The 14,796-nt window shown below is 34.8% G+C and overlaps 1 protein-coding gene across 4 annotated transcripts in view; it reads left to right on the top strand.

Annotated features, from left to right (window-relative positions):
- LOC149807751 (midnolin-like) overlaps positions 1-14,796 on the top strand; it is a 51,849-nt gene that overhangs the window by 14,874 nt on the left and 22,179 nt on the right. For all 4 annotated transcript variants that reach the window (XM_089970063.1, XM_089970046.1, XM_089970037.1 and 1 more), the window contains exons 2-3: positions 7,166-7,253; positions 11,272-11,328. In XM_089970063.1, the coding sequence (XP_089826189.1) occupies positions 7,224-7,253; positions 11,272-11,328 (87 nt within the window). In that variant the 5' untranslated portion in view covers positions 7,166-7,223. The remainder of the gene's footprint in view (positions 1-7,165; positions 7,254-11,271; positions 11,329-14,796) is intronic.

The following is a 14,796-nucleotide window of genomic DNA, read 5'->3' on the forward strand; positions in this document are numbered from 1 at the left end:
AATTTTCAACATCCATTACCAGAAAAATGGTAACTGAAAAAATTGTACCTAATTCACCTGTAAAATATATGTAATATATCTTTATATCTTGTGATCTAGTTTGGGAACTCATTAGTGTACTATCATTAGCATCCAGTAGTGTAGATTGTAAGCAGGGGTATTCTTAAAGTAGACATAGTTAAAAGACTCTTGTTTTTAACTACAAAGTTACTGTGCATACATTAAAAAAGCAAATGTTCAATTTTATTTTCATTTCACCTCAAAATGGATCCCCGTCTTGGTCTCTGAATTTGGGGTTTGGGGATGATAGATGGAAATTCAGAGACCATATGTGCGTATAGACATTGTTACTAACGGTAACATAGTTTGCAACATTGCACACATACACACAAACATACATATCTTTATTTTGGGTGTTGTGGTTGGGAGAGTAATCATCCTCACAATTTATCTATGTATAATGTTAACTCTGAACGGCGTATATCCAGATTTACCACCCCATAATGAGTTGACATCACAGACTATATTGTTTGCATTGATCCAGATTTGCCATCCCATAATGAGTTAACAGATCATAGGCTATGTTGTTTGCATAGAAACAGATTTTTTTAATTACCATAGTTATTTGTACAGCAGAGAAAAAGGAATTAAAATGTAGAAAAATTACACACAGACAAATGTAGTTAATCCAGATGCTTCCTAGAATTTGATTTAAATACACGCCTTTGTTTTATGTTCATTCTTCAAATGAAAAAAATACAGTGACAAAGGTTCACCAAATACTGAAGGCTTACATAAATTGTTGGTTGCTAGAAACATTAGTATACTTCCTGTATTGTTGTATTAACTTTACCAAGAATAACTAAAATATGAAAAAGAGACAATCTGATTTATTAATTTTAAATAGGTTCATTGGTTTACATTTTACAGGGTGTATGTTGACCATGCGTATTATTTTCTCACAATCAAGGGCAATTTGCTTTGCAGGCAGGTCACACATATCACAATCAAGGGCAGTTTGCTTTGCTGGCAGGTCAAATAGATATCACTAACAAGGGCAGTTTGCTTTGCTGGCAGGTCAAATAGATATCACTAACAAGGGCAGTTTGCTTTGCTGGCAGGTCACACATATTACTGTCAGTGAGCAACATCATATGAAAAATCAGTTAGGAAAGAAAACTGCATCATACAGTGAGTACAGTAAGGTATTCTTGATACAGGAAGGGTACATACAGTACTCTCCTATTTTATGTCCTGTGTATATGCTAGAAAATACATGTCTAGACATGAGAAAACATTTTTACTTTGTCCACAAAATATCACAGCTACTATTTTTTTTATGTTGTGTTGTAAACTTCTTTATCTGTCTTAATAAAGACATTCATACAAATCAATAGATAAGTTTGATACTGACCAGGTCAAATATTCTTAATCTTTAATTAAATGCTTTATCTAAAATTTAAATTCCTGAAACAAAACCTACATGTAGTAGATGTTCTGCTTATTGACTTTTATTATGAGTGATGTTAAATAAGGAAGTTTGTATGAGGTGACATTTGATGTAGGTCACTAAGATACATTTCATATATACTGTAGGTTATAGAAGAAGACTGGGATTCAAATTTCAAAGCTAGCACAAGGTACCCTGTCATTGCCAAGACATATCTGCCTGTAACATCACCCTCTTAGTAAGAGGGGTGGTTAATTGGATTTGGCTGGCATTATCTAGAGGATTACCTCCCTCCATATTACAGCCTGGTGGGAGTGGAAGATAGAATTTCAACAGAGAAATAAGCAAGAATATTGGGAAGAAATAATGCAGTACGAGCCCCCTTAGACGAGAAAAATAACAAATGTAATCAAAACAAATTAATAGCGGCAATTCCAATTCAATCAAACTTATGCCGACAGAACTTAATAGCTGTGTCTCATTTGGATTTTATTTCATCATAATAACGAGTGATGAAAAGAACACAATGTCTTTGACTGCATCATCATCCTCCCTTGACCATGTATCAACATCTTTATATTTCCTCGAGCCTTCCTATTCTCTATGCTTCCTGGACTTCCTTCCTATTCCTTAATTTTGACATCACTTCTTTTTTGGACGTCCGTCTTTGGACTGTCCTGAAAGCTGTTCCTTAAAGGAAAAACTTACCCTTAAATCTCTGTATGTACCACTTTCTACACGTACATAAAATTCCCTCATTTATGTTACTCAGAAGCATGATAACTATCCAAGCTGCTTAAATTCTGAACTAATCTGATACAACATCACCCTTGCTTGACAGCAACAGGCCATAATGAAGACATTAGAGGTATATAGAATGTTACGCTATCTCTCTACCTACGCTACCACATGCTCGATTACTATTGCATAAAATTCACAAAATTTTAGCTCACAACAATCCCTAACTTGCAAGATTATTTAAACATTACAAAATCATATAAATATGTGATTATTGTTAACTCATGATAATCAAAATCGTCCTAACAGAACAAGGAATGTATTTAATACCCTATGAAATCCTACATGCCCGGTATATGAAAACTTGGATAGCATGCAATCATCAATACTATCAATGAAATAGTAGCTGTACAATTAAAGAGATAAATTGCATAACAACTCTTGCATCAACAGATTTCCATGAAATTGAATAAATGATACATAATATGGTTCCTAGTCATATCAAACACATTTGCATAAAACAAACAATCAAAAATAGAAGATTACATGGAAAATTAAAATTGCATACCTTAATGCCATTCTCTTTCAGAAATTGTGTCCTAGCACTAAACCCTGTCTTTTCTTACAAGACAGCCACCTGGTCCCCTTTTCTTATTTAACGAGGAAAGCACTGTTTTTAGGCATCCTTGGAACCACGTTCTCTCTCAGGAAATTTAAGGCTAAAGAATTTTGACTAAGGTTGTCACTTTAAATTTACATTACTTTCAAAGCGTACACCTTAATTTACTCTGCCCAATCATAAGCAGCGGTTCCTAAAGTTTTCCCCAGGATAATCATTTCTTCCATCAGATTTCAGACAGCATAGAATCAGTGAAGTACGGGCATATCAATTTCCCTTTGAAAAATGATAATTTGATATGGTTGGTAGCTCAGATGTTTACATTCTCAGGACAGTGTAGCAATGCCCTAGTCAATCTCTCTGAGTCATAAATTCTAGCCGTTCAAGTTTTAACAATGACATGGGGGAGAAAAGAAGAAAGGTCGAAGTGACCCTTCACAACAACTTTTGTGGCTTAAATTTGATAAAATTTTAATGCTCAATTCATTCAACTTTAAGGTTCAATACCATTTGGTATTCGACACTTTACACTTCCAGTCCATATTCAACATGCAAGACATGTCTGCCAAGCCATATTCAACATGCAAGACATGTCTGCCAAGCCATATTCAACATGTGAGACATGTCTGCCAAGCCATATTCAACATGTGAGACATGTCTGCCAAGCCATATTCAACATGTGAGACATGTCTTCTACATGTACTTGCATTTATCCATAATATGTCATGTGGGCCAGTCCAGTTTCTAGTTCTCATGTTCTAGATAACATGCATCCAGCTTTATATTCTCCAATGCCATAATCATAAATCTGTATCATTTAGAAGTCTGGAGGAGATGTTAACATAATCCTTAAACAGAAAAAGTATCCTACAAGATAAACATACAAAGATTTCAAGGGATAAAAGCAGTGTAAATCACTTCTTCACATGTGCAAGAGTGATTTGTGCAGGTTTAACACCATTTTTCAACACATAATAAGCTATACATGGCAGCCAATATATTTGGTAGAGGAAAAAACTTGGAATATCCCAGGAAGAACCACTGACCTCTGGAAAGCTATTGGCAAATTATTTCACATACCTGTGTTGGTTGAGCCAAGACATAAACTCGCACAGAAGTGAGATATGTAAGTGATCAATAAAGACTATTTGGCCACTGGGGAACTCCAAATGTGCAAGTGAAGCCTGTTAGCGTTTTTTGCGTGATGATGCATTATGAGTAAAATGTATGAATTGGGCAACAGGAAAGTAGAAGAAATGTCATGGACTTTAATATTGCGCCTTTGAAAGATGTATTTTTTTAAATACAAGTATCTGGCCCTCAGATAGGTTTTTCTGTATTTGAATCCATTAGTGGCAAAATGTCAGGTGTTAGTTTGTTTTATCAAAACAATTTCTCTACTTCTACTCTTGTCTCAGTATCCTTTGCTACCATATATGTTTGTTTATAAATCAAGTCAAATGGCAAACAACAAAGTTCCTGATCTGTATCATAATGCACATGCCTATTAGGGTCTGTGTTGTTTGTTCTGCTGATTACTAATAAACTGAACAGACTCAGATCTGCTGGTGCATTATGCATTGACATATCTGGATCTGTTTCTTATTTTTGCAGTTGGACTCTTTGTATAAGTGAATATATACAGTATTTTTTGTTTTATTTAGTCATTGAAATGGTTCTGTTCTTTGTTCATTACATGTTACTTAATAGAAGTCTTTGTGCATTAAAATAGGATTTGGAATTACTGAAGGGATGTCATGAATTGGTTGTGGTTTTAGAGACTGAACAAAATGTATTCTGATTTTTGGGGATATTCTATGGAATCACCATTCATGCTGACAGCTTTTGTAATAATAGATAAATATTAGCACATCTTTGTATCTATCATGCCCACGTTGTTTAAGTCCTGCATGCTTGGATGCCTTTCACTGGAAATCTTTCATTTTGTAATTCCTCCAGCTTTGTCAGAGATTAAGGTTATTTATGCTTGTTCTATAAGTAATTGACCTATAAACAGAAGAGTTGATCTTTACAGACAACACTGTATAATGTGTGTAGGTGGATTATAAAATGTGTACTAGTTGGCTATCCCTCTTACTGCCAGATAAAAACACACTTTGATAGTTACTGTAAGTGTCAAATCATATTTAGTAATTTATGAGGATTCTATTTTATGGAGGCTGTCTCACTTTTTTTGGTGAAAGTACAGTTACAGCCCCATCAGATAAGAAAGCAATAAATTTGCATGCTTTACATTTTCTTAGCAACAAAGAACTTAAAACATCTGGCATTCAAAAGATGAGCCTACATAAGTACAGCTGTTTAAAAAGAGTGCCTATATGGGTAACACAAAGGTCACTGGAGGAAACTCTGGGCTCTTTTCAATGCTTACATTGGTAGTGACACATATATAATGGCTGTCTTTTCCACTTAATGTTCTTTGCTTGTTTAACTGGCAGTAGAAGAAAACTTAACTTAAGACTGCTTGTTTGTGTGTGTTGTTTTTTGTTAAACCAGGGTACATAAAATTTAATTGGTTTGGTTTTGCCGGGTTGCATTATATTTGTTAGCACATGATGGGCAGGCTGTACATGCACATGGCAGCTGGTAAAGATGATGGAGGAAGTGCCCAGGGAAAAACGAATTTATGGGAAGCTACTTGCTTTCTTCCCCATAACACCCATTATGTCTAAGCAGAGATTTGAACCCACTAAATACAGGTTAGAGGTGACTGATCATAAAAGTGAGTGCCCTTAACCACTCCAGCACCAGAGGCTAGTTCTACAGCAGATTTAAAAATCAGGTGGTAGCCTTGTGCATGACCACCCCCATGCCCCATGCCGATGCTCAAATTTGCTACACAAAGAAAGCAAATAAAGCACTTGAATATGAGACTGTTTCTTAAATGAACCCATTGCGTGAATTTGTGGTTCATAAATGTCATAAAATTGATACTGAAAAACATGGCTGAAGGTGATGTACTGTGAATACATATGTTATACTATACTTATCTCCTCATTTAATTATTACATACTTCATAAACTTTAGCTTAAGCCATAACAGAAATAAGCAGACCAGTCCTAATTAAAGAAAAGATTTTTTTTAATGTCAGTAAAATTAGAAAGATATTTTTTTTCAAAACTGTTTTGAAGTCATGGGGTCAATATTCATGTACTGGTACCTTCAGGTAAATAAAGAGTTCAGGATTTTTAACCTGTGACATACATTTATATATACAATGTAGGACATGTAAAACAGATGTCTGATTTCATTCAATTCTTAATTTGTTGAAATTCCAGTCAATTAAGAGTTTCAGAATTTAGAAATTTCACAGGATAGTACAGTAGTGAGTGATAAAAAGAAACATCATTTGAAATTTTGCTTAATTAAGCTAAACTGCTAATTATCAATTGAAATTGAATTTGCAATGAACTCGACATAACTAACATTCCACTGTGACCATGTTCTTGGATTATAATGTTATCAAAGTTTACGCCAAAGTTCATGCTAGACTGTGTAAATTGCTTAATCAAAAGAATTAGACATACCCTATATACACACTTAAAAGATGAACTCAACTGAAAACTGCACCAACCCATACCTGCCGGTACACTATTTGCCAGCAGATATGGGTCTGTACAATTTGTTAGGAGTAACCAGTTCAGCAAACAACATAGACTATAATCTGTAGGCGCATGATGCTATGGCAGATGAGGATCTTTTGGTTTTGCAGTTTGACTCAACTTATAAGGGAGTAAATAAGGTATTACTGCCAAGATAAATGCCAAGAAATTGTTGATATAAATGACATTTTACAATGTCTTGATTTAAGGTTTATCAAAGTCGTCCAATGCAGCACCATAATTAGAGGAAGCTGCATAGATTTTTTAGGGTCAGCTATGCAAATACTCTATCTTTGTATGACTTCTGGCTTAATAAATTGAAACAACTGGATCAATTAATTGTCTTTACACAGATTCGCAGTGTTCTTAATGTCCAACATCTTCAGGATGTTGTTTTTTTAATTTTTTTCTTCTTCCACCGATACTCCCACACGTTTAGAATGATATGTATCTCTGCAGAATTGTTTGAACTTTGCTGCAATTTATTATTGCTGTAAACTACAACAATGCTACTGTAATCATGTTTTATGCCTTCTAAGATGCATAGTTGAAACATGAACGGAAAAATGTTCAAAGGTATGTTTCAAAATTAATGTAATTTTTTTTCATGAAAAAAGTGAGATGTGTTACGACCTGGGTAAATTAATGGAGGAATAAGTAAAATTTAGGTTACCATAATGAAATAATTTTTTGTGTGTACATTATATGATATATAAATATTTTCTTTGCTTTCAGAATTCTAAAAAATGGGACAGTTCTAAGCAATGAACTTGGTGACGGCTGCCAACTTACCATGCTTTTAAATATGGAGTCAGGAAATAAGGTCAGTGGATATTTCTTGTAGAAAAAAATTCAGATTGATTTATATACAGTAGCACTAGCCAATAATGTTATTTTAAGTGTAGGAGATTTTACACCACCTACATGATTCTATCATCCTATGTTACTTCTGTATTATAATTATTGCCTCAGGGATTATTTGAGTAAATTCAGTTAAGCTTAGGCTGAATAAGCATATTACCATATCTACAACTATGCCGAGTCCAACTGCAAACAGCATAGTGCCTTATCTGCTATGGCATAATGTGCCTGCAGATCAGGATTTGTGTTGTTTGTTATACTTGTTACTTCTAACAAGCCACATTGACTCAGATCTGCCAGTATATTGCAGATTTTGGTTTGTGTAGTATGCAGTTGGAGCTGGCTTATCAACGAGCATACTGTATATGGTACAAGTAACTAGAAAGAATTTGGTCATTTTGAAATGCAAATGAACAAAAAAATACATTATATCTGTTCAGTTTCGTTGATTTTACTGAGTATTTGTCCTGTTAAGAAAGATGACCATTACATGGATTTGACTGAGCATTTGTCCCGTTAAGAAAGATGACCATTACATGGATTTGACTGAGTATTTGTCCCGTTAAGAAAGATGACCATTACATGGATTTGACTGAGCATTTGTCCCGTTAGATGAGATGACCACGACATCGATAGTGACTTATGTGGTCAAATATAACAAAAATATGGTTCAGTACAATTCTTGCTGCTTCTTAGTTCAGTCTCAGAAACAGACCCAGTTTTGGCAAGTCATCATGTGCACAGATTAATTGATTATTAATTAAACAGTGATCACTGCTGAGTTGGCAAGTCATCATGTGCACAGATTAATTGATTATTAATTAAACAGTGATCACTGCTGAGTTGGCAAGTCATCATGTGCACAGATTAATTGATTATTAATTAAACAGTGATCACTGCTTAGAACCTGGTGATCAATCATACAAATTTGATTGATTCACAATACTTTTTATGGTAAACTGCCTGGTTTATATAATATTTCTATGGCAATGCTCAAAGAAATTTTGTTCTGTCACTGGAGCAGAGCAAGTGGCTTGAAAACATCACCTATCCAGACTTAAAATCCACAAACCTGACAACGCCATATTTGTTTTATTGTTATTTTGACACCCACAATTCTATCTGGAAAATTAAATGGTTAGTCCCCAATACATGTGATAATATTCCTAAGACTGAACCTTCGTTCACATTCTACATTTGAAAAGCTTAAAACTTGAATAGATTCCACCAGTTTCACAGTTTGTGATGCTTGTGGTTGGACTTTTGAATACTTTTGGCATACAGCTCTGCTGTTCCAATCAAAGATTGTTTGCCATCAGCTTTGCCTTATGGTCCATGTACAATCTGTGTGGCAAAGTTTAATTTTGAAATATCCCAGTCGAAAGTTAACAAATCTTAGATGCTAGAGCTTTTCCCTCTTTCCATTTATACCTGGTACATGTGTTACTAGATTGGAACTGTAATTGTACCATTTTCCTTACTAGTGGTACTCTCAGTCATGCAAAAGCTTGGTATTGCTTTTAAGTGCATTAATAATAATAAGTCATGGTCCAAGCTTGACCCAGATATCTGGACAAATTTACTCCTCCATCCAGAATAAGTTTAGTGTGTATTATAAGGTTTCAAATCAGATTATTAAACTATAATGAAATATTAATTAAAGTTTAAATAAAGTGTGGATTTTTAATATAGCTTCAACAGTCTGTGTCATATCACTATGATATCTGCAGTGTGGCAGCTTATAGTGATGTGTAGCACTGGGACATCATGCCGCAGACATGTGGCATCATTTCCCACCTAGTCATATTATCCTGACACCAGGCCAACCAGTCCTAACACTAAGCTTCTAATCCTGAGTGGCAAGCGAGGCAGCTGCTTATACCATTTTTATGTCTTTGGTATGACTCAGCTGGGGTTCAAACCTGTGACCTCCTGCATTTGAGGCAGACGCTCTAACTACTTAGGACACTGGAGCGGTCTATGACAGACTCTAAGGCAACAGTTTCACCTCTATCACTTTCTGATGGACTCTCCAACATAATGTATATTCCTTCCATAATTAATAAATGTTTGTTGACTAGCTATTTGGATAGTTGACAATACTTAAAAATTGTAAGTAATGGTAAATAGACCTACTTTGTGCATTGAATTGCCTATATTCGACACATGGTCATTTTCCATGGTATGCTTGGTCTAGTGTGAATTTCATGTAGCAGTCCTTGAATCCATTAAAATTGGTACCCAAAAATACAATATATACTTGCTGGTATGTCCAGCTGCCAACTGTACAGACCCAGATCGGCCATCACATTATATGCCTGTAGATCAGGGTCTGTGCAGTTTGTTAGTAGTAATAAGTAGAACAAACAACATATACCCTTATTTGCTTATATGCAATGACAGATTAAGGTCCATGTTGTTTGGAGTACAACTCAACTTGTACCTGATTATATACAGTAGTTAATTCACAGAATGTTACAATTTGTGCAGATTACATCTATGTACTTACCAGCATTGAATATGCTGAATATTTTTGGGGGTTGTTTCTCCACTGCTTAAATTGATAACACTTTTTCAATAATGTAATAGTCAAAAATAATTTGAACTCATAAATATTGTGTCACATCTGTAAAATTGTATTCTATTCTTGTGTTTACAGTTTTATTTTTCTAGAAAGTGCAAGTATATGATAGTTATTGACCTGCCCATTAGGCCATCCCTAGTAGGGTTAGTCTAGAGGTCAGCTGGTTACAGCCCAGCAACTGGCAAACTGGGCACTATACTAACAGTTGGTTATCAGTTACATACAAATCATATTTCCTCCCACACAGTCATGGACTTGATTACAACTCATCCATCAGCTGTTACAGATTCTTTTCTCTCATCTGTGTAACAGATGGTTGCACTCTTCTCCCCTGTTTAGACATTCTTCACTATGTTGATTGGAAAAGAAAACTGATTTCATTATTACAATGTTCCATTTTTATAAAATGTTCATGGGCATCATACCATTGATTTGGTTTGCAAATGAAATGGCCTTATATGGAGGTATCTTCCAACAAGACTAACTTGACAGTACATTAAAACACAGAAATAGAGCAAGTTATTATTCAAAACCATATTTTAAATTGGTTTTTGTGGGCAAGGAACTTAAATAAAGTGAAATAAATTTGGTAGCAATGATAGAACAGAATTTGACTGTTTTAATGTTATCCATTACTTTACTCTGTTATATAAATAATAGGTGGAGCGAGTTGGTCAAGTGGTCTAAAATCCTCACCATTACAGAGCATATTTCTCTTCTGTCCAATTTTGGTTTGAGTCTTGGCTAGCCCATAGTGTACATGTGAGAAATATTTCCAATGGGTTGGTGGTTCTTCCAGGGGTCTAGCCGGGTTTTTCATCCAACAACTGTACTGTCGTCATGTGCAGAAAATTGTCATTAAACCCATGAAACCAAAAAGCAAACTGTTGTAAAAGAATCACTGGTATGCTTTGGGACCATATTATGAGGTACCATTGTATTTTGTTTTGGTACCAATTTTTGTAGCATTTATGGTTGCTACAAACCATAATTTTAAAGACCCACCAAACAATTATTCATATGTGATAACAGTAAGACCCTATATCAAATTCACATCTAGCAAATACAGTGGTCTCCCATTTAAAAGGCTACACAACAAAAAGTGGTGCCATATGTCAGAAAACAACATACACACATTTAGTACAGTCAAGTTTCAGTAGCCATAATTACTAATGTATAACATGCACATAATAGTTGACAACATACATGTAGGCTCAAATCTGCTATCACATAATACACTTGGGGTCTGTTGGTCCGAAATCGTTATTATAATAAACAGTGTACACCTAGATCTGCTGAACTGTTATGTGACTCTGATGTTATACACCCGCAAAATCATTCTTGACTATACATATCATTCCTTTACTGATGCCATCACATTTCTCCTGCCTTGCAGACACAACCACCTGATGCTAGAGTTATGCAAGCAATAGAAAGTCTTACTGACTCGCAGGTAAGTGAGCTGCTAATAGATTAAAATACAGAAAACAGCTATCTGAGGGCCAGACATTTTTATTTTAAAAAATGAATCCTTTAAGGGCACACAATTAGAATTCATAACATTTCTTTACTTTCCTATTGCCCAATTCAATTTTTTTAACTTGTAATGCATCATCATGACAAAAATGCTATCCATGTAAGATCCAGAACTTCAGGATGTGTCATATTACTGCCAGGTGACCAAAATTATACATTCTCATAATCACAGATTTATCTATGCCCAATGTTTTATGGTTTCTTCAACACAGTGATTCATACTCTTCAATCAGGAGGGCAGAGTATTCTAGGGCATTCACCTTGATGTATTTTTGGGTGGCCGAGTATTCTAGGGCGTTCACCTTGATGTATTTTTGGGTGGCCGAGTATTCTAGGGCGTTTACCTTGATGTATTTTTGTGTATATTTCATAATGCGTTTAAATGAATGTATGAAATAATTTAACAAGGGCTATGGATAAAGAAAAGAAACAACACAACTGCACTTGTTGCCTTTACTAATCACAGCCATCACACCTCTGCATGGGTTTGAGTCTCGGACTCAGCCAATGTTGGTATGTGAGAAAGCTTGCCAGTAGCTTCCTTTGGTTTGTTGTATCTTACTGGGGTTTTCCCAGGTTCTTCTTCTACCAGTTATACTTGCTGCCATATATAGCCTATCTTGCACTTAGAAATGGCACTAAACCTTAAGCACCAACACACACACACACACACACACACACACACACACACACACACACTGGGTATATTGCTCTCAAATGCTTTTTGATTTTGTCCTTGAAAACTGTCTCACTTACACAGACTTGTTATGAGAGAAGATCTATCTCGAGGGACCACTCTTTGTTATCGAGACAGATTTTGTTGTAAAAACTTTCACAACTGAATCATCTAATGCATAAAATTGTTTTATTTTTGCAAATATTAACGTTGATGTCCATGAAAACGAACCGATGTTCTGAGTCACATGTACTACTTGCCTAAGTTTTAAAAAATAGTAAGAAGTAATTTGGATCTTTCTATTATTTCATTTAAAAAATCTGATTTGAAAGAGAAAACTTATTTTGTACAGCCTTGTTAATTTTTAAGCTTTGTAAATAATTTTGACTTAAAGCCCAGTAAACTAATATCGTTTTGTGGATATTACATCCTGAATTGTCAATAAACTAAATTTCCTTGATGAATTTTCAAGGCAGAATACAAAAGCATGAAACAGATCACTTTGTCATTGAGAAGTATAATGGTGCTACTGGTGTTGGTGTTGTGAGGTTGTACCTTCTTACAAGGTGTCTGCTTTATTTGGCTATCGTTATCTACAGGGTGATCACCCTCAGTATTGTTGCCCGGATCGAGTAAATATTGAAATAAAATGTGAAACTTATACATGTAGATGGAATAAATAGAGATCTCAGCAGATATATAGAACAGAATGACACAAGCCACCATACCTGGAAAAACAAAAAAATGTATAATCAGTTAATAAACAACTGTGATAATACATTACATTAGGAAGATACACTTCTTTTTTAAATAAATCTTTCACCGAATTTCAAACACAAATATATTTATATAAATAGCCAATCTGTTTTAAATGATAGAATTAGTTCATCATATAATCAAGTGAACAATCGAAGTAATTGCCTTGTACAACTCCATAACCTGCTTATTCCAGTCCACTCCAACTTCACCGTGGTGGTTCCTCTAGGTCCTTTCGCTTTTTCCCTTCTCTGACCTCCGTACTTTCTCACCTCTTTTTGGCCCTCAAACTTTGTGTGGGTAGGTAGATAGGTAGATATTTGGATAATTAGGTATGTGGATACATCAGTAAATACTTAAGTGGACATGTCTGTGGAGCTATTTCCCCTTTTAAATAAACAGAGGAGCACACTAAATCTTCTGCCTGTTGTCCTACTGGAAACGGATCATTACTCCCTCTCATTATGTCAGATATCGTTTTGTCAGAATTCAAACAGATACTAAAGGCTATCTGGTCAAGCTAAACATGGCAGACCATAAACAAACCTAGTTTCACAAGATTAATGTACTTCCTAATGGCTATTCCGTCCTATTCCGTTCTTGTTTCAATTACACAAGTGAATGAATAAAATTCATTACATGCCTTAACTATGTTATTTTCAGTGAATACACACATTCAGTCAAGTCTTTAGCATACATGAAATCATGTAAGATCAGTGAATTCAGATGGATTCTCATAACTCATATCGACTAAAGTAATGCATGATATTCTTAGATTTCTATAGCAATCAAGACGACAAATTCAAACAATTCGTCAAACTTATGTAAAAGAAGATCATTGTATGAATTCAGATAGATGAACTCAAACAGTTACACTCAAATTGAGAATAGTGATCTATGGATTTAAACAGATAAATTAATGCAAATATAAGCAAAGAAATTCAAGCAAATCATTACATTGTTATCAACAAACTATATGAAACTGATGCAAATACGTTGTGTTTTCAAGCTTTTATTTGCTTCTACCACCAAAATTGTGTCCATTGACTTTCCAGATATCTGGTCCCTTTGACAAATGTTTTACAAGAGAATTTCTTCCAAATTCAGCCTCTGAGTCCTTTATAATTTCACTCTTGCAGGAAAATTGCAAACTGACTAGATTTTTTTTGATGAGGGCATTTTAATCCCAAGAAATTTTGTGTGGGAAACACTCCCCTTATTTAGCATAACCAATCAGTATTAAATATATTTACTGCCTTTTATAACTAGGTGCCAAAATTGTGGTCAGCCTGACTTATAGAATTCCAACAGCAGATCTGGAAAATTTCAAATCTTACAGCTCCGATATAAAATTGAAGTTAACCTTCCTTTTCTAGTCATCTAATGGTTAAGAAAACTAAGGCTTAATTAAGAATCACTTCCTCTCCTGACACAGACATTAGAAATCATTGCAGTAAAGCGATTTAGCAAGCACTTGTCCCCATAAATCTAATTAATTGTTCTCTGGCCCAAATTAATGCACCCTTCATAGATCAACAGAAATTTGCATCCTCACAAGAAGAAATGACTGTTTTGTGACATAAATTATAGAGTGCACACCTACGTTAGGCCACTCCAATTACTACCAAAAAATCAAATTATTTTCTGCGCTCGAATTTTCTTTCTTGGTACTTTGAATAATAAGGAAATGTTTTTGGTGAGCCACATGCTCAGAATTGTATCTTACTTATTGATTACAAAGCAGATTGTTAATAGTTGTGGTGTCAACAATGCTGATTGAATGCAGTAAAAAGCCATCATTTGTAGTATCGCATACTAGTTTTGTTTATGACATTATTTAACACAAAACTACCCACTGAAAACAACTGGTATGACCATAAATAAATACACTTAAAATGTTTTGGAGACGTCTGCAGCATTAGTCGATGTTTTGAACAGACTATCTGTAAATTC

Source organism: Sinohyriopsis cumingii, chromosome 1 (assembly GCF_028554795.1).
Source record: "Sinohyriopsis cumingii isolate HCF-2022 chromosome 1, ASM2855479v2, whole genome shotgun sequence".
In the NCBI taxonomy this organism is placed as follows: domain Eukaryota; kingdom Metazoa; phylum Mollusca; class Bivalvia; order Unionida; family Unionidae; genus Sinohyriopsis; species Sinohyriopsis cumingii.